At 40.9% G+C, this 21294-nt stretch overlaps 2 protein-coding genes across 4 annotated transcripts in view; one reads left to right on the top strand and one right to left on the bottom strand.

The window, feature by feature from the left end:
- Positions 1-21294, bottom strand: part of MED12L (mediator complex subunit 12L) — an 837051-nt gene that overhangs the window by 398253 nt on the left and 417504 nt on the right. The window lies entirely within an intron of this gene.
- LOC309551079 (P2Y purinoceptor 13-like) lies at positions 19717-20974 on the top strand. The gene has a single exon (XM_082251526.1). It carries the CDS (start codon positions 19815-19817, stop codon positions 20826-20828), a length of 1014 nt encoding a protein of 337 aa, XP_082107652.1. The 5' UTR covers positions 19717-19814; the 3' UTR covers positions 20829-20974.

The following is a 21294-nucleotide window of genomic DNA, read 5'->3' as shown; positions in this document are numbered from 1 at the left end:
CGCACTCTGCAACAGGTTATGGGCCCAGGATCCGGATAAAGATCGACATAAGGAAGCTTTCCAGTGACATCTCCAATAGACAAGTAAGACTGTTCATATATAAAGAAGGGAAAAATGGCTGGAAACTCGGAACTCTCAGTGGCCAAGCTGAACAATGACAATTATCAGCTAAGAAAGTTTAAAGTGGAAATGCTATTATCTAGAGATGACTTGTGGGAGGTTACCACCACAGAGAGGCCACAGGACAATAATCAGGACTGGGACAAGAAAAACAGACAGGCACGGGCCACCATAAGCTTACTAGTGGAGGATGATCAGCTCATACATATATGCCATGAGGACACAGCGAAAGGCATGTGGGACATACTAAGAAGACTGCATGAAAGATCCAGTTTAAACAGCAAGCTGTTTCTACTGCGGAAACTTTACAGAATGAGACTTAGCAGAGAACAGGACATGCAGGCACATATAAATGCAATGCTGGAAGTGATTGCACAACGCAGCAGCCATGTTGTTATGCAGTTTGCCCGATACATATACTGCACTGATTAATGCACTTGAGACACGACCTGAGACAGATCTGACACTAGCATTTGTAAAAACCAGGCTCATAGAGAAGAAAGGAATTAGTGCATGACTCCACAGAAACCGACACCAGAACCGCTCTTAAAGCTACAGACGCAAGGTTACACAGGAAAGAGACCAGAGTGTGTTTCAGATGTCACAAACAGGGACACATAAAGAAAGACTGTACGATATGGAAAGCAGAGCAAATAAGACAGCGTCCATCTTATGCTAAACAAAAGGTCAAAGCCATAATCAATGATCCATGGGAAGGACACTGGAATGCCACATTTAAAGCGACAGGCAACAATAAATGTCAAGGCTGGTGCATCGATTCGGGGGCAACCAGTCACATGACGAGTGATAGAAGTTTTTTCACAGAACTTGATCTGAACAACAAAGAAACTATTTATCTTGCAGATGGAAGCAAAATACATGCAGAAGGATATGGGCATGGAACCCTTGTATGTCCTGATGATGCGGGACACAACCTAGCCATACCAGTGAAAGATGTGCATTATGTTCCTAATCTAGAAGGAGGACTCTTATCTGTGAAGCGTCTGACAGCCAGAGGACTCACTGTAAAATTCCAAGGTGACAAGTGTTCAATCCTAAACGGCAACCAGACAGTAGCAAATGCCAAGCTGGATGATCATCTATATCACCTCGACACAGTGAAGGAAAAGGTGAGACTATGTACACACAAGCACAATGACTGTATACATATATGTCACAGACACCCAGAATGCATACAGGAACTACAGAGGAGAAATCTGACAAGGGATCTAACAATATCCTCTTATCCAGTTACTGTTAAATGTGAATGTTGCATTAAATCCAAAGCTACAAGAGCAACACTTCCCAAAGTCAGTCAGAAGAGAGCTTCAAGACCACTTGACTTAGTTCACAGTGACGTGTGTGGTCCCCTAAACCCACCTACACCTGGAGGCAAAAGGTACATAGTGACTTTCATAGACGACTATTCAAGATACACAGTCACCTACCTAATGCAACACTAGAGTGAAGTTTTTGACAAATTACAAGACTATATAATAAAGACCAGTAACAAGTTTCAGAGGAGGCCTCTCATACTTCGGAGTGACAATGGAGGTGAATTCACAGGATAGAAGATACAAGAGTACTTAAAACAGAATGGAATAGAACATCAAAAGACAGTCCCATATACACCAGAACAAAATGGAGTAGCTGAAAGAAAGAACAGAACTCTGACTGAAATGATCAGATGTATGCTGACAGACTCTGGACTACCACAAAAATACTGGGGTGAAGCAGCTATGACAGCTACATATTTGCAGAACAGACTTCTTTCCAGAACAGTAGAGAAAACTCCATATGAACTTTGGAACAATGAGAAGCCAAATGTAAAACACCTAAGAGTTTTTGGATGCAAAGCATTCATCTACATACCTGAAGAAAAACGCACCAAACTCCAAAACAGAGCATTTGAAGGTATCTTTGTTGGATATAGTGACAATGTCAAAGGTCACAGAATCCTTAATCCCAAAACAGACAAGGTTACCATTAGCAACAGCATAACTTTTGTTGAAGATTTTAGAGACAATGTAATGACAACAGTAGAAACAAGAATAGAAGAGAAAACTGACATTAACCAGCCCATCTCTGTAACTTCTGAACAAACAGTTGAAGTGAGTGCAGACTCTACCAGTAATGAAGAGCAGACACAAGAAGGCTCAGACACAAAACTGAGACGTTCAACAAGAGAAAACAAAGGTAAACCACCTGTACGTCTCTCATACAAAGCAAGTACTGCCAGTATCAACGAACCTGCAACCTGGGAAGAAATATCTCAGCTTTCAGAACAAGAAGCAAGTAAATGGATAAAGGCTGCTGATGAAGAGATAAAATCCATGCATGACACTAAAACATGGACACTTACAGAACTACCACCCGGAAGGAAAGCCATAGGCTGTAAATGGACTTTCAAAGTGAAATACAATGCAGATGGCACAATTGAACGATACAAAGCAAGACTGGTAGCCAAGGGCTATTCTGAAAAATACGGAGAGGACTATGACGAGACATTTGCACCAATAGTCAAGCACACTACAATACGGACTTTACTGACAGTAGCCGTCACAAGGAAAATGCAAGTGAAACATTTTGATGTGAAAACCACGTTTCTACATGGCGAGCTAACAGAAGAAATTTACATGGAACAGCCACCAGGGTTTGAAGATGAACAAAGGCCAGACCTAGTATGCAAACTTCGCAGGAGTATATATGGTCTAAAGCAAGCAGCCAGAGCGTGGAATATAAAAATAAATGAAGTGCTTACACATCAAAACTTTCTGAGGAGTAAAGCAGACCCCTGCTTATACACAAAGAAATTGGCAAACAGATGGGTCTATGTGCTTATTTATGTGGATGATATCCTGATTTGCTTTGAGCAAGAAGGGGATGAAGCGCAAATACTAGAAAAATTTAATCAGAACTTCAACACCAAAGATCTTGGCAACATAAAGAATTACCTCGGCATCCAGATCGAGAGAGAGGAAGATGGCAGCTTTCTTCTGAACCAAAGACACAAAATACAAGAAATAATTGAAACATTTGGAATGGAAGACGCCAAACCAGTAAAGTCTCCAATGGAAACCAACTACCTAAAGGAGATGAATTGTCAAGATAGCCCATTACCTACTAATACTCAATACAGGAAGGCAATAGGGAAATTGCTGTATCTTACCACTGCTACAAGGCCAGACATTGCAGCAACTGTTGGAATCCTATGCAGAAAGGTTTCAATGCCAAGTCAAAAGGACTGGAATGCTGTAAAGCGAATCATTCGCTATCTTAAAGGGACTTCGCACTACAAGCTAAAGTTACCAGCAAGTGATGAAAGCACCTTAACAGGATATGTGGATGCTGACTGGGCAGGAGACACCAGTGACAGGAAATCTACCAGTGGCTACTTATTTTTTCTGTCAGGAGGTGCCATCAGTTGGACTAGTAAAAAGCAACTCTCTGTTTCACTGTCGTCTACTGAAGCAGAATGCGTTGCTGCAGCGCAGGCAAGCCAAGAAGTTATATGGCTGAGACAGCTATTAACAGATTTGGGTCAACCACAGTTGGGACCAACAGAAATCTATGAGGACAATCAGGGATGCCTTGCACTTGCATGCATGGAAGGAGTTAATTCAAGAACCAAGCACATTGATGTGAAGTTCCACTTTCTTAGGGATCTTCAAGAGCAAGATCTTCTTGAGTTACTTTATTGCCCAACCGAGGATATGACAGCAGATATCCTTACAAAGCCTCTGACCGCTGAAAGACACTCAAGGCTTACGAAGAAGATGGGTTTAATAGACTAAGCCTTAGCTGTTGAGAAGGGGTGTTGGAGATACAACAGCTTTTAGTTTATCCGATAAACTGCAGTTCACAAATAGGACAGTAGATGTCGCTAATGCTAAGTGATATGCTATGCATTTTCTATGATGTGTATTTCCTGTACACTGCACTGTACTTGTTGGTTATCTCTTCCTGTCTGTTGTTCTTATTACAATGAGAAGGTGATATCCTTTGCTTTCTGTGTTATGTTCCAATAAAGAAGCCAGTTCCTGTTTACTCCACAATGTCTGATCTGAATGGACTCCGCTGCACTCAGTGATCGCACTCTGTAACAAAAGGGGCCTTAGACTGGTGGCAGACAGGCTGCAAAAACCTGACCACTATGTCTTAGCGCAGCCTTTTTCAACCAGGGTGCCCAGGCACACTGGGGTGCCTTGAGGATTCTTCAGGGGTGCCTTGGCAAAATGCCTAAAAATTGATCAAAAAATTGTATACAAGCCAGCAGGTGGATGAAGCATGTCTTTTAGTTCTATAAAGCCACGGGTTTTCATTATCACTTTCTAGACACTGGCCTCCTAACAACCATGGACACTATCAGTTAATAAGAAAGATGTCTGTTGCTTCCACCCTCCTGTGCCCCTCTCCCTCAGCACTGGGTTGACATTGGCTGACTGATGGAAAGAAATTGAGGGAGAAGAGAAACATTAGAATACTAGTCAGTACCAGTGTGCAAAAGTGTATTTGCTTTGGAAGAATAAATCACCTCTAATGTTGGGTGTCCTATGTGTGGATGTTGCTGCATTATGTAAATCTAGATGAACAGTTTTTTACAATTTGGAGTGGGGCGTCTCGAGACTGTCCATAATTTTAAAGGGTGCCTTAAGATTTTCTATAATTTTAAAGGATGCCTTGACTGAAAAAAGGTTGAGAAATACTGTCTTAGCGTACCTACAGCATTGCCTTGGACTAGAACAGAGGAGGGAGGTGTTATCCTACTCTTCTAAAAGTTCAGTGTAGGCAGGAGGTGGCAAGTAAACTCTTGAGATTGCTGGATTCTAATGCAGTGGAATACAAAGCACTCATATTAAGGTACAATAGGGGGATTAAATAAAAAAAATGGAGCACACAGAATCTGGTGCAGCTGATAATAGTAACCAAAAAATAGGCGCTCGGTTCACATCTATGCGGTTGGCTAGGGGTGCGGGAAATCACAGCAATTCCCGCAGCCGCAATCACCTGCAGTGAAAATGCACTGCTGTGAGAATGCGTGAGGCTGCCATTCATTCTGAATGGCACCCCCACACATGTAAAAACAGAACGCATTTGCAGGAACCGCAGGGAAATTTCATGGTCAAAATGACCATGCAAATTCCCTGCAGGTCGCATTTTGCACCTTTTTCTGTCAGAAACGCAAGCATGGGCTGCCATGCCCGAACAAACACAGCTCGCGCACACGCATAGGTGTGAACCAAGCCTTAGCTTTGACAATAAAACCTAGAAGCTGATTGGTTTTAATGTACAGCTGCACCAGATTCTGTGTGCTCAAGTTTAAAAAATTCTTCCATTGTTTGAGAGATTTTAATTTTGGTGTAGTATATTCTGAAGAGTATTAGGCCTCGTCCATATGGACGCTTACCTGCGGGCAACGGATTCTAGTGGCAAGAATCACTGTGGCACAGGATTAGCAGTAAGAATGAGCGAACAGTTCGGCTCAAGCAGGAGTTCAGGCTGAATATTTGCTTGTACAGCCTTTTGCTGAACACCCAAATTTGCATGGTGTTCGCCCCGACGAACACCCTGCTATACACTGAGCGCTGCACAGTGCATTCTGCACCCTGACTGGGCAAAGCTTTGCCTAATCAGGGTGCAGTGTAAGCTGGTTGTTAAGGAGCAGGGCCGGGAAGCCGACGCGGCGTCCTTAACAACCGATGAGTCATCAGTTGTCAATGGGTTTCCCCGCTGACAGCTGAATAAACAAAAAAAAACGGTAAAAATAATGAAGAGGGGGGAGGGGATGATTGAGCACCCCCCCCTCCCCCTTCTGAATCATGGCAGGCCACATGCCCTGAGCATAGGGTGGTAGGTGCTTTGGGGCAGGGGGCTCACGATGTAAATGTATGTCATGTGACATCAGAAGTTGGTGGTGCCACCGGTGATGTAACCAGGTGTCCCTGCCCCTTCCCTGTATAAGAAATGTCAAAGCGTGGAGCGGGCATACGGGGGGAGGCCTCCCAAGAGGCGAGAGCATTTCCTACTTTCTATTTTTCAGGTTGGTAGGCAGCGTAATTGACGATAGATTTAGATCGAGAGGGACACTATTTTTTTATTTGAAATAAAGGATTTGTCAAAAACTGTCTCGTGTGGTTATTTTTTTGGTGAATGGGTAGGAGTTCTTTGAACCAGATACCCATTCACATAGGGGGGAGCGGATCTGGTGGCCCCCTTGGTAAAGGGAGCTGCCAGATTCTGATAAGCTCTTACCTGCAAACCTCACAACCACAGCCCAGGTTTGTCAAGAAGAGGCCACATCAAGGTGCTTTGGGGTGTGTGGGGGGGGGGGGGTGAAGCAACCAACCCCCATATTGAAGGCATGTTTTTTTTTCACATTTTGGTGTGGGGTTTCCCCTTAAAAAATCCCTCAGGAGCCTGGTATGGACTGGTGTCAGCACTATTTTCTTAATAGCCTGGTGTCAGCAATTATAACCGCAAGTTATTTTGAATGGGATTTTTTTCTTTAGAAATGTAATTTTTGCTGTAGCATGTTCTATGCATGCTACAGATGTGCCACTTTACAGGCAGATTAGGAGGACCCCCCAGGCACTATATTTAACCACTTAATGACCGCCTACCGCAGATTTACTGCGGCAGGAAGCTGCTCCTGGGCAAGGCGACGTAGGTCTACGTCGCTCGCTCTCAGGGGGCTAGGGGGCGAGCATGCGCCGCCGCCAGCGTGCTCCCGCCCCTGCTTGTCAGCGGGGAAGCCAATGCGTGTGTCAGATGGCTCCGATTGCCGCCTGACACCCACGATCGCTCCCCGCTGAGAGAGAAGGACGGTCAGCTGTTGTAAACACAGCTGACCGTTCTATTCCATGGAATGATCATAGAGCCCATGTAATCCTTCTATATAGGATCACATGTCTCTATGGTCATTTCAGAAGCCACGCCCCCCCCCCACAATTAGAATCACTCCCCTAGGCTCACATTTAACCCCTGTATCACTCAAAGTGTTAACCCCTTCCCCGCCAGTGTCATTATTACAGTAACAGAGCATATTTTTAGCACTGATTACTATAGTGATGTCACTGGTACCCCCAAAAGTGTCAAAAATGTCAGTCAGGGGTCCGATCTGTCTGCCGCAATGTTGCAGTCCCGCAAACAAAAAATCACAGATTGCCGCCATTACTAGTAAAAAAAAAAAAACAATAAAAATGACATAAATCTTTCCCGTAGTTAGTAGACGCAATAACTTTTGTGCAAACCATAATATGCTTATTGATATTATTTTACCAAAAATATGTAGCAGAATACAAAATGGAGTAAAATGTTAAAATATTTAGATTTTTTAATTTTTTTGGGAATGTTATATAGCAGAAAGTGAAAAATATTGTTTTTTTTTTTTTCAAAATTGTTGCTCTTTTTTTGTTTATAGCGCAAAAAATACCACCAAAAGAAAGCTCTATTTGTGGGAAAAAAAGGACGTACATTTTGTTTGGGTACAGCATCGCACGACCGCGCAATTGTCCGTTAAAATAACGCAGTGCCGAAATCGCAAAATAGGGCCTGGTCATTAGGGGGCAATTCCTTCTGGTATTAAAGTGGTTAAAGGAATTTTTCATTTTTATTGTACTTTTAGCATAATTAAAATAAAAATGGTCACTTTTGATTTTCCTGCTCGACTCCCATAGACTTCAATGGGGTTCACCATTCGGGTTAGAACATTTCCCCTGTTCAGGGGTTCTGCTGCATGCCAAATAGGGGGGATGTTCAGCCCATCCATAATTAGCAGCAGCTGCTGAGCCTATTTACCCACTTAACAACCGCCCCATAGCAGTTTTATATAAATGAGTCTGCAATTTTGTCTGCAGGGTGCGTGCGAGTGCTGGCCGTGCATATTTTTTAGCACTGATTACTGTATTAGTGTCACTAGTTTCCACAAATTGTCAAAAGTGTCAGTTAGTATCTGATTTTCCGCCGCAATATCACAGTACCATTATACATAGCTGATCGTCACCAATACTACTAATACCAATAAAATAAGTAAAAATACCCTAAATATATATCCAATAGTTTTTAGACATTATAACATTTGCGAAAGCCAATCTACAGTATATGCGCTTATAGCAAATGTAGCAGAATACATATTAGCCTACATTTATGAAGAAATTAGACTTTTTACATTTTTTGTTCTGGATGTGTTTTATAGCAGAAAGTAAAAAATATTGTTTTATTTTCTTCAAAATTGTCAGTCTGTGGGAAAAAAATGACATACATTTTAGTTAGGCACAGTGTCACACGACCACGCAAATAAAAGCTAAAGTAACGCAAAAAAATTGCCTGGTCATAAAGGGGCTAAATCTTCCCGGGGGTCAAGTAGTTAAACTAATGGTAGGCTGGCAGCGGCCACTGCTGTTCGCATGTTGCGGAACACAGAGCATATAGCTGCTGTCATGGATGAATGTCTGAGCCTGGACACAGTCAGCTGCATCCAGGCTCTGACATCTGTCCCTACAGGATGGCAACAGGCAGGCCTGGTACCAAATACTTGTTGGTAGATAGAAAGGAGATTGCTAATCACTTTGCATTGTGTATGGTGCCAACTTTATTGAGCACATTATATACAAAATGCTATATGAAGTAAATGAAGCAGGGTTAGTCACTGTGGTTGATTTGCTAAAGGCAAATAGACTGTGCACTTTGCAGATGTAGATGCATTCCTTTTTCCCCAGAGCTTAGTGAATGTGGTGAAGCTTCACATTGTAAAGACAACCCACGTTTCTGCTTGCACCTGATTGGATGATGGAAATCAATAGAGCATCACCACAAGAGAAAATGAGTGCAGCTTTGCCTTAAGGCTCCATTCACACCTGAGCGTATCCTTTTCAGGCATTTTTTCTGGCATTTTTTAGGCGTATTTTTAGGCATTTTTCAGGCGTTTTTTTGGTAGTTGTTTGGAGGCAGGCATTGACATCTAACAAAAACACTTGTAATCTGACAAAAAAGAAGCTCATGTACTTTTTTGAGTTACAGGCTTTTTGCTTAAGGCTTGACAAATCGCTTATATGTGAACAGGGGCCATTGAAATGAATGGGGTTTTGCTTCTTGCATGTTTTGAGACTTCAGAGATGAGCATTTTACGAGCTGAAATACGCTCACATGTGAACGGGGCCTAAATAAATCAACCCAATTGCCTCATAATCCCTCTCCATGACCCCAGGTTCTGTATATTGGGCTGATTTTATGCAAACACACTTAATGATACTGGTGTGCGGGTCACAGCCCAGGACTGGAGACATGAATAGACAGTCATGCTGGGATGAACTGATGCGTGCAGCATAGCTGGTATCTATCTATGAAGCTGTGGTGGAGACATCCCGGAGAGCCCTAAAGGTGGACTAATACTGCTGGAGATAACACAGGTTCACTATCCACTGTGCATTTGACCCTTGTTGTAAGGGCCCATGTTGGTGATGGTCTCTTCACGCTTTTGATATATACAGTGGGTACGGAAAGTATTCAGACCCCCTTAAATTTTTCACTCTTTGTTATATTGCAGCCATTTGTACACATAGCACCCCATACTGACAGAAAAACACAGAATTGTTGATATTGTTGCAGATTTATTAAAAAAGAAAAACTGAAATATCACATGGTCCTAAGTATTCAGACCCTTTGCTGTGACACTCATATATTTAACTCAGGTGCTTTCCATTTCTTCTGATCATCCTTGAGATGGTTCTACACCTTCATTTGAGTCCGGCTGTGTTTGATTATACTGATTGAACTTGATTAGGAAAGCCACACACCTGTCTATATAAGACCTTCCAGATCACAATGCATGTCAGAGCAAATGAGAATCATGAGGTCAAAGGAACTGCCTGAAGAGCTCAGAGACAGAATTGTGGCAAGGCACAGATCTGGCCAAGGTTACAAAAAGATTTCTGCTGCACTTAAGGTCCCTAAGAGCACAGTGGCCTCCATAATCCTCAAATGGAAGACGTTTGGGACGACCAGAACCCTTCCTAGAGCTGGCCGTCAGGCCAAACTGAGCTATCGGGGGAGAAGAGCCTTGGTGAGAGAGGTAAAGAAGAACCCAAAGATCACTGTGGCTGAGCTCCAGAGATGCAGTCAGGAGATGGGAGAAAGTTGTAGAAAGTCAACCATCACTGCAGCCCTCCACCAGTCGGGGCTTTATGGCAGAGTGGCCCGACGGAAGTCTCTCCTCAGTGTAAGACACATGGAAGCCTGCATGGAGTTTGCTAAAAAACACCTGAAGGACTCCAAGATGGTGAGAAATAAGATTCTCTGGTCTGATGAGACCAAAATAGAACTTTTTGGCCTTAATTCTAAGCGGTATGTGTGGAGAAAACCAGGCACTGCTCATCACCTGTCCAATACAGTCCCAACAGTGAAGCATGGTGGTGGCAGCATCATGCTGTGGGGGTGTTTTTCAGCTGCAAGGACAGGACGACTGGTTGCAATCGAGGGAAAGATGAATGCGGCCAAGTACAGGGATATCCTGGACAAAAACCTTCTCCAGAGTGCTCTGGACCTCAGACTGGGCCGAAGGTTTACCTTCCAAAAAGACAATGACCCTAAGTACACAGCTAAAATAACGAAGGAGTGGCTTCACAACAACTCCGTGACTGTTCTTGAATGGCCCAGCCAGAGCCCTGACTTAAACCCAATTGAGCATCTCTGGAGAGACCTAAAAATGGCTGTCCACCAACGTTTACCATCCAACCTGACAGAACTGGAGAGGTTCTGCAAGGAGGAATGGCAGAGGATCCCCAAATCCAGGTGTTAAAGACTTGTTGCATCTTTCCCAAAAAGACTCCTGGCTGTATTAGATCAAAAGGGGGCTTCTACTAAATACTGAGCAAAGGGTCTGAATACTTAGGACCATGTGATATTTCAGTTTTTCTTTTTTAATAAATCTGCAACAATGTCAACAATTCTGTATTTTTCTGTCAGTATGGGGTGCTATGTGTACATTCATGAGGAAGAAGAATGAACCTAAATGATTTTAGCAAATGGCTGCAATATAACAAAGAGTGAAAAATTTAAGGGGGTCTGAATACTTTCCGTACCCACTGTACGTGCACTACTGTATCAATACCTTCTCTGCACACTTTATATGGTGTTATGGACTTTAAATTAATTTTAGATTTTGTATTCTAGTGCTGAACTGAAGAGAAAAAGGGGATTAAAGAAGGTGTGTGTAGAAACCAACCGGCCCTTAGTTTGCTATACTTACCCACCAGTTTGCTAACAAACCAAATAAACCTGTCTAACATAATAGGTTAAAAACAGGGGTTTAGTTAACACATATTTGCAAACGCATGTATAAGCTGCAGGCCACTCCAAGGCACCCTGTGTTTCCTTTTTCTCTTCAGTTCTGTTATATACAGGGATGGAGACGCTGAGCAGTGCTCACCGGTGTCTCATGTAAAGTCCCAAAACTGCCCAAATTGTCCTTGTATTCTAGTGCTGCACTACTACTACACTCAATTACATTATTAATATTAATGATACACATAGTGTGATATGAAAGAGATTATTTTAGTAACCATACAAAATACTTACCAAACGCATTATTTATAAGGATTATGTATGAAAAAAGGAAGTTAAAAATGGAGAAGTGAGGTAATAGGAAAACAAAGAGAACAAACCAGTTTACAATCCATTGCTGTCTGTCTGCAATCTGCTATCTGGCACCAGCATATGTGAGGATAACGGTGAAGAGGTATGTAGATTCTTTATTCAGATTATAAGCATTGTAATATGGGTTCAGATTGGCTGGATTTTAAATATTTAAAGAGGGTCAGTTCACCCAGGATTAGGACTGTCATCTGGTGACAGATAGTGACACTCACTTCATCCAATTGCCCCAGTGGAGGATAGGGGGTCTGGGGGATTTTTGTCTCATGGCTTGACTCTTATTTTACACTAAACTTTAAGAAAAAGACTCCATTCATAGAGAAACTCCATTGCTATGATTACAAGAGCTCCCAGAGGAAGCCCCAATTTGATAACAGTAAATGACCGACCACTGGCATGCATCCATAAATAGAATATTAGTTTTCAGTAAACCTGGTAATGTTCCAGTTATCAAGCCTATCTTAGTTCTGTTTGCCTTTCCTTCTGAATAATAGAGTCTAATGCACAGAACAGCTGGTGTGGTGGTCAAACAAACAGTCAGAATTTAGGATTTATTTTGGTAACCAAACAGCCAGTTAACAATCGTAATGAATTTTCTAACTGCCCCTTCACTAGAAATTGGCAGCTAAAGACGAATTTCTGTTCACCCTCCATATTTGTTTTACAATGGTGTCTGGTGTTTGGATTATATGACAAGCTAAAAGTAACTAAATTTGGCAAATTAATGTTTCATATTATGTTTTTCTTAGAAGGTTGTCAGAAATGGCAGCCCCTTTATTTACCCCAATACAGGTTTACTGCTTTTTATTTATTTATTTTTTTTGTTACACAAAAGGCCTGGAATGTAAGTGGACAGCTCAAAAACACCAAACAGCTATATTATTATAAACATTTTTTTCTCTGAAATGTATACACATGTATTCCATAGCAACTAATAAATCATCTTTCACTGAAATGGCAACCAGAATACAGTTTCTACTGGTTACCACATTTTTCCATTTCATACTTGTTCTATGAACTGCCAAAGAAGCTCTCATGTGACGTACACACAACTTTCATTTCCTTCTGCTTCACCAGCCCTGGCTTCGTGCATTAACTGATTTACTAGATTGATTTACTAAGTTAGTAGGGCATGCTCATTTTTCACTTAGCTTAGTGAATGTGGTGGAAATTCACTTTGCAAAGAATTCCCAATCACAAGCAATCTGATTGGATGTTCAGCCGAGAATTTTTTGGACAGACAGGGCCGCCCACAGCTTTAATTTTACCCGATTCAGCAGCAATTGGCCATAATTCGAGCAGTATATTGCCAATTAAGCTAAGGTAAAAGTGAGAATTCACTTTGCTTAGTGAACAGTCTATATACCTTTAGTAAATCAACCCCAATAAGTTAAGCCAGGGTTTCTCAACCAGGATTCTGTGGAACTCTAGGGTTCCTCCTGAGGTTGCTAGGGGTTCCTTGAAAAATGGGCAATTTCTGCCTCTCAGATAAGTTCCCAATGACACCATTGTTCCTTCTAGCTATCTGTAAGGGGGTAATTCTTTCCAATGATGACAAGAGTAAGGAGCATTCTTCTCACTGACTGTCACACTAATGTGTCATGAGTTGTAGATTTTGAGTTTTTAGCAGGGGTTCCTCCGTGTTGAAAAGGTTGAGAAAGGCTGATCTTATCTTATCTTATCTTACAAAGGCTGATCTTATCTTATCTTACAATAAAACTTCTATCTTATCAATCTAGATCAGGGTTTCTCAACCAGGGTTCCATGGAACCCTATGGTTACTTCTGAGGTTGCTAGGGGTTCCTTGAGAAATTTGTCAATTTTTGCCACTCAGATAAGTTCCTAATGACACCATTGTTCCTTTTAGCTATCTGTAAGGGGGTAATTCTTCCCAATGATGACAAGAGTAAGAGGCATTCTTCCCACTGACTGTCACACTAATGTGTCATGAGTTGTAGATTTTTAATTTTTAGCAGGTGTTCCCCGAGACCAGAAGTGTATTTCACGAGTTCCTCTGTGTTGAAAAGGTTGAGAAAGGCTGAGTTAAAGCGGTAGTAAACTCTAATGACAAAAAAAAAACCCTGCAAGACAAAGGCATAATGAGCCAGTATGCATCGCATACTAGCTCATTATGAATTACTTACCTTAGAACGAAGCCCCAACACTGACCCCCGGACACCGCTGTGGGAGGGGACATGATCCCACGGCGTCTCTTCCGGGTTCGCCGGCTCCGGAGCTGTGAGTGGCCGGAGCCGCGATGACATCACTCCTGCGCTCCCAGAGTAATTTTATGGCAATTCCCGGAAAGGAGCTCTGAAGGTCCGCCGGACCTTCGGAGCGCGTGCGCCGCTCTCGTCAGCGGCTGCATGCAGTGGTAATATCTCCTAAACCGTGCAGGTTTAGGAGATATTAATTGTACCAACAGGTAAGCCTTATTATAGGCTTACCTGTAGTTAAAAGTAAAAAAAAGCGGTATACTACCGCTTTAAACTCTAGAACACTTCCTGCCTAAAGCTGGCCATCCATAGCTTTTCTCCTTCAGCTATACAAGCGGCCCCCTAGGTTACAAACAAGATAGGGTCTGTAGGTTTGTTCTTAAGTCGAATTTGTTTGTAAGTCGGAACAGGTACATTTTTTTAAGTGTAGCTCCAGCCAAAATAATAGTTTTTAAGCCCCTTTGGATAGCTTAGGAAAGGGTTAACACCCCTGTACTATTTGTTTTTCTGTCTGTGCCCCTGTTCAGAAGATGTCATCTCACATTCTGTCTCTATGACAATTGGATTTTGAAAATTTTGGGTTGTTGATGAAACAAGGATTAGTAATAAAGCTTCAGTGGAGACACCTTTTTCCCAGGAGAACTCTTACAGGAGTGAATTTCCCTTCCTAGGGGTAGATTTCTCCTCACTTCCTGTTGTCTCTCTCCATCTGTAAGTAGGAGTCATTTGTAAGTCGGATGTTCTTAACCCAGCGACCACCTGTAGAGCTCAGATGGACAAATCTTCCTTTGCGGTTAATGTATTCTGATGGCTGGCACCCATAATATGTATAATATCCATACAGCAGTTGCATCTGACTGAATGCAGCCACTGTTCAGCTGAAATTTGTCCATCTGGCTTCTTCAATTTTTCAATCAAAGGATATTGAGTTCATGGGTAGTGATAGGGCCATAGATGGAGGGAATTTCACATGGTGTATGACCAGCCTAATGGCAGGAAATTTGTATAACTGATTCAAGCAGTAAAGATAATAAGGGCAGATATAGTAACATAATCAAGTCTAAATGTGATATTACTTTAGCAAAATACTTAGCATGTTGCACACATAGAATATCTGATTCAGCAAGGCTTGCAAATTACACTACACTTTTGGGATTTATTTAAATGAAAAAAAAAAAAAAAATCCCAAAATGCATTTCTATTGTGGTCCTCTTAGTGTAGCTAAGTGATCTCAGGAAAATGAAATTTCAAACAGCAAGAGTTTTGTAAAAAATGGATGTTTCCATTAGTGACCGACTATCATTAATGATTCAACTCACACCAGGAGATAAGAACATTTCTTCTATTATGTTACTTTGTAGCTTTATGTGTATTAAGTGCTAAAATGATAAATGCCATCAATACTCACTGTGCTAATTACCCCACATGACCCTAACCAGTAATCTGGTTTCAAGATTCTGGTCTGCAATGTAAATGTACTGTAGACGACTCTTACCACACTTCCTACCATTTTTAGGTTGTACAGTATGAGGATTCAATACAGGAAATTATTCTAACAACACCGCTATTGCTGTAATAGCCAGTTTGATGTACAGATAGAACCAAGACAACATCATTTTCAAATATACCAAGAGATGGAAGATACCACATTCAGCAAATAGGATGGAAGAAGCTGTTCTGCTTCACTGATAAGAATCATTAGCAGAACAAGAAAAAGGAGAAAGTGATTGGGAACACTATAAAGAAAAAACTGCTGGTAAGATAATTCTATGACTGTGTGTTTCCCTAACTTCTGTTCCTTTTCATTTTTATATTATTGTTGTACTTTTCTTTCTGTAGCCTGAAGCAAAGCTGACATTACCCAAAGCAGTAAGGGAAGCAATGGGACCATGGATGTGCCACATGTTAGGAATACACCCTAGAGCTCGAATATATGAAAAGTGGGATTTTGGTTGTGCAATTTAACAAAATGATAGGCCCCATGATTTTATAAGAAATAAAGTGATATCTATTTTCAAAGTGATTGGTGGTGTGAAAAAAATTAGGACATTGAGGTTGATTTACTAAAGGCAAAGAGACTTTGTACTGGAATTTGCCCCAGAGCTTAGTAGCTCCAGAGCTCTGTTACTGTAAAGTATTTTTATTAAAACATAGGATTTACATAAATTATTAGGACATGTATCAGTTTCACAAAATCACATCATTTTTTGAGTATAGAGTTACCTCATTCAGTCCAAGAATGAAAACTGCTATTCTTGAGCTACTTAGACATTCTTGACCATATGGTCATTGAGTACCAGGAGCATTGCGGGTGTTTTACACATATAGGTAGAGATTTACTAAAACTGGGGCAGCTGTGCTTTTAGGGTTTTATTGTCAAAGCTTAATCGAACACGCAAAAGATAGAAGCTGATCGGTTACTATGCACAGCTACACCAGATTCTGTGTGCACCAGTTTTAGTAAATCTACCCCATAGAGACCACAAGGCAGCTATTGCTGTCGAGCCGTAATGGGTCTTTTTTTTTTTACATGCAGTGAGATCAGAGGCTCAACAAAGCCTGATATTTGTAGCACAAATGAGTGGTATATAGGGGGGATTTACTAAAACTGGAGAGTGCAAAATCTGGTGCAACTATTCATAGAAACTAATCAGCTTCCAGGTTTTATTGTCAAAGCGTAAACACTTCAGCTCCGGAAGATTTACCCCCTTCATGACCAGGCCATTTTTGCGATATGGCACTGCATTACTTTGACAATTGCCTTGGTCATGAGACACTGTACCCAAATACAATGTGTGTCCTTTTTTTCCACACCAATAAACATTTTCTTTTGTTGTTTTTTTATCTGGTGCGGTTTTAATTTTTTTGCGCTATAAACAAAAAAAGACCGTCAATTTTGAAAAAAAAAAAAAAAAAAAACAATATTTTTTACTTTCTGCTATATAATATATCCATTAAAAAAATTTAAAAAATCTGATCATTTAAGGCCAATATGTATTTGGCTACATGTTTTTTGTAAAAAAAATCCCAATAAGTGTATATTGATTGGTTTGCGCAAAAGTTATAATGTCCACAAAATATGGGATATATTTATAAAATGTTTATTCATTTTTTTTTTTACTAGTAATGGTCGCGATCAGCGACTTATAGCAGGATTGCGATATTGCAGCCGACAAATCAGACACTGACACTTCTAACATTTTTGGGGACCAGTGGCACGAATACAGTGATCAGTGCTAAATAATATGCACTGTCACTGTACTAATAACACTGGCTGGGAAGGGGTTAACATGGGGCAATCAAAGGGTAACTGTGTGCCTAGCCTGTGTTTGTGCATTTACTAAGGGAAGGCATGGATTCATTTTCCCTGCTTTCTAGGAACACAGTATCCATGCCTTCTGTACTGACAGAATGCCAATCTGCCTTGTTTACATAGACTGCCATTATGCCTGTGTAACGAATAATCAGCGGGTGCCGGTGGACTTTGAGTCCAGGGTACCCACTGATTGGCTCCTGCTGCGCCTAATCACAGCGGGGGCAAGCCACTGGCGCCCACTACCTACAAGTGCAGGATCATTTCCAGCCACTGGCTTAACATACTGTCAGAACACAATAGCACGGCAGGGGAGATCGCTGCACTAAAATTGGCTGTCAGTTTTTTTTTTTTTTTTTTGTTCAACCTGCTGAGTTGAAAGGAAAAAAAAACTAGTATTGTGTACGAGGCTCCCCCCCCCCCCCCCCCACATCAGGGAAGGACATAGCATTGTGCAGACAGTACAGCTGCACAAAGGGTCCTCTGGAACTTAGGGATTCAGATTAGGAGGCAGATTCTGAAAACTTCTTCCACTGCCACTTAGACCTGGATAATGCTATGTTCTGGGGCAGGTAAAAAGCTGAAGGCATCCTTCATGATGCCTTGGCCATGCTCCAGGCTTGTAATATCCAGGTGATGTTGGGCATAATGTACCACCCTCATTCCCTGCCTGAAACAGCAGAGTGCTTCTAGAGTTCCCATATTGCATCCTTTAGGTTATAAGTGAGAACGTTTTTTTACTTTTTTTTGTCAGACTCCAGTTGTTTTTTTTGAGCTACATGTTCAGGGTATTACTGAGTTTACACCCCATCTGTGTCTATCTATCTACACTATGTTACCAAAAGTATTGGGATGACTGCCTTTACACACACATGAACTTTAATGGGATCCCAGTCTTAGTACGTAGGGTTTCATATTGAGTTGGCCCACCCTTCACAGCTATAACAGCTTCAACTCTTCCTGGCTCGCAGTCTGTGCCTGGGCTTACAGTCTGCTCTCTAATTAATCCCAATGGTGCTCTATTGGGTCAGGACTTTCAAACATTCCCATAGACACACTCCTAAACCTTGTGGACAGCCTTCCCAGAAGAGTTGAAACTGTTAAAGGCAGCCGTCCCAATACTTTTGGTATCTATCTATCTATCTATCTATCTATCTATCTATCTATCTATCTATCTATCTATCTATCTATCTATCTATCTATCTATCTATCTATCTATCTATCTATCTATCTATCTATCTATCTATCTATCTATCTATCTATCTATCTATCTATCTATCTATCTATCTATCTATCTATCTATCTATCTATCTATCTATCTATCTATCTATCTATCTATCTATCTATCTATCTATCTATCTATCTATCTATCTATCTATCTATCCTGATAGATTAACTGCCACTTAGACCTGGATAATGCTATGTTCTGGGGCAGGTAAAAAGCTGAAGGCATCCTTCATGATGCCTTGGCCATGCTCCAGGCTTGTAATATCCAGGTGATGTTGGGCATAATGTACCACCCTCATTCCCTGCCTGAAACAGCAGAGTGCTTCTAGAGTTCCCATATTGCATCCTTTAGGTTATAAGTGAGAACGTTTTTTTACTTTTTTTTGTCAGACTCCAGTTGTTTTTTTTGAGCTACATGTTCAGGGTATTACTGAGTTTACACCCCATCTGTGTCTATCTATCTACACTATGTTACCAAAAGTATTGGGACGACTGCCTTTATACACACACATGAACTTTAATGGGATCCCAGTCTTAGTACGTAGGGTTTCATATTGAGTTGGCCCACCCTTCACAGCTATAACAGCTTCAACTCTTCCTGGCTCGCAGTCTGTGCCTGGGCTTACAGTCTGCTCTCTAATTAATCCCAATGGTGCTCTATTGGGTCAGGACTTTCAAACATTCCCATAGACACACTCCTAAACCTTGTGGACAGCCTTCCCAGAAGAGTTGAAACTGTTAAAGGCAGCCGTCCCAATACTTTTGGTATCTATCTATCTATCTATCTATCTATCTATCTATCTATCTATCTATCTATCTATCTATCTATCTATCTATCTATCTATCTATCTATCTATCTATCTATCTATCTATCTATCTATCTATCTATCTATCTATCTATCTATCTATCTATCTATCTATCTATCTATCTATCTATCTATCTATCTATCTATCTATCTATCTATCTATCTATCTATCTATCTATCTATCTATCTATCTATCTATCTATCTATCTATCCTGATAGATTAACTTTTGCAACTTTTGTAAATGTTTGCTTAGCTAGGTCTGCAGGGTGGCAGGTCACTAATTTGTATGTACATTAGATTGTGTCATTATAATCTCAACCCTTACTTTAGGTTATGGAGATGGAGGTAGAAATAACAAAGTATTTTCTGCACATGGACTTTTGCTCAGCTGTTCTTTATGTATTTGTTTTTGTAATAACTTAATGTACTTTTCTTGTGAGTCAATGCACTGAAAACTGATGTATATTATGTGATTCTAATGTATGATAATTCATTCTCTTACAGCCATGGACTCTGACAATTTCAACATTTCTGATAGCTCATCATCCAAAAACTGTACAGGGGACATCAGAATGGTACAAGTGGTGTTCCCCATTCTATACACAGTTGTATTCTTTCTTGGAGTTATCATGAACAGCATATCTGTTTGTATCTTTTGCAAAGTCCATACTAACAGTGTTTTTATTGTATATCTTAAAAATACTGTGGCAGCTGATATAATTATGACACTGGCACTGCCTTTCAAGATAGTCACAGATTCAGAAATTGCACCATGGCAGGTGAAAGTCTTTGTCTGCCGTTGTTCTGCAGTTGTATTTTACTCTGCTATGTACGTCAATATAATACTTCTTGGACTCATAGGATTGGATCGCTTCCTTAAGATTGTACGACCATACGAAAGAAGATGCATGGATCGGCTTAGTATAGCTAAATGGATATCTTTGTCAGTGTGGATCATCATTTTTGGAATATCAATTCCTAACATGTTGCTAAACAACATAAATGCAACACCTGAAAATGTTAACCGCTGTTCTGACCTCAAGACTTCACTGGGCATGGGATGGCACAAAGCTGTTAGTTACATCAGCCAGCTAATTTTTTGGTCTGTTTTCATTTCCATGACAGTTTTTTATACAATAATAAGCAAAAAGGTTTATGAATCTTTTACAAAATCTCGCAGTAAAGACAAAGCTAAGAGAAAGAGCACCAAAGCCAAAGTTTTTGTTGTAGTAATTGTATTTTTCCTGTGCTTTGCACCCTACCATTTTACCAGGGTACCCTATACAATTAGCCAGAGTGGAACGATAACAGACTGTGACATCAAAAGAAAGTTAATCCTAACTAAAGAAAGTACTTTGTGGATTGCTGCCACCAATGTTTTCATGGACCCTTTCATCTATGTAGTTCTCTGTAAGCCATTTAGAAAACTCATACCTGGGTTTAGCAGTCTAGGAGACTCAAGCCAGGAAACACCCTTCAATGAGTCAACAATGTAGGCCAAAACAAAATTACATTTGGCTTAGAGATAAAGGATATTAAAAAAAAAAAAAAAATACCAAAGTGGTTGTGTATTAAAACATAGCGATTTATGAAACAGCTGGAACAAGAGGAAGGTAATGAATATTTCAAACTATGTTTCTTCTTATTTATTTTATATTTAATCCAACTGTTCTCCCACAGCCTTCAGAATCCTATACACCCAATACAGACCTCAGAACAGTAGGCAATCTTGCCCAAGGTCCATGGCTTATGTGAGTGGCTCTTCCATCCTCATCGGAGGCAGGAGGTTGTTATATACTGTGCATCTGTGGCCTTTCCTTCACAATGTGGAACCCCCCTACTAATTAGGCTTCTATTGTCTCCGAAGAAAAGGCTGCACAGGGCAGTTTTCTGTGGCCTGTCAGTTCAATGGACTACATTACTGACCCGCTGCTCCATGAATAGCGCATGTTTTCTGTACAT

The sequence above is a fragment of the Pelophylax lessonae genome (genome assembly GCF_965119305.1).
Source record: "Pelophylax lessonae genome assembly, chromosome: 3".
NCBI lineage: Eukaryota > Metazoa > Chordata > Amphibia > Anura > Ranidae > Pelophylax > Pelophylax lessonae.
The sequence above is the reverse complement of the archived record's forward strand: the minus strand, read 5'-3'. Positions and strand labels throughout refer to the sequence as shown.

What these genes read in the sequence shown, in the direction of transcription:
- LOC309551079 (XM_082251526.1), top strand. Translation starts at nt 19,815, where the DNA reads ATGATAATTCATTCTCTTACAGCCATGGACTCTGACAATTTCAACATT.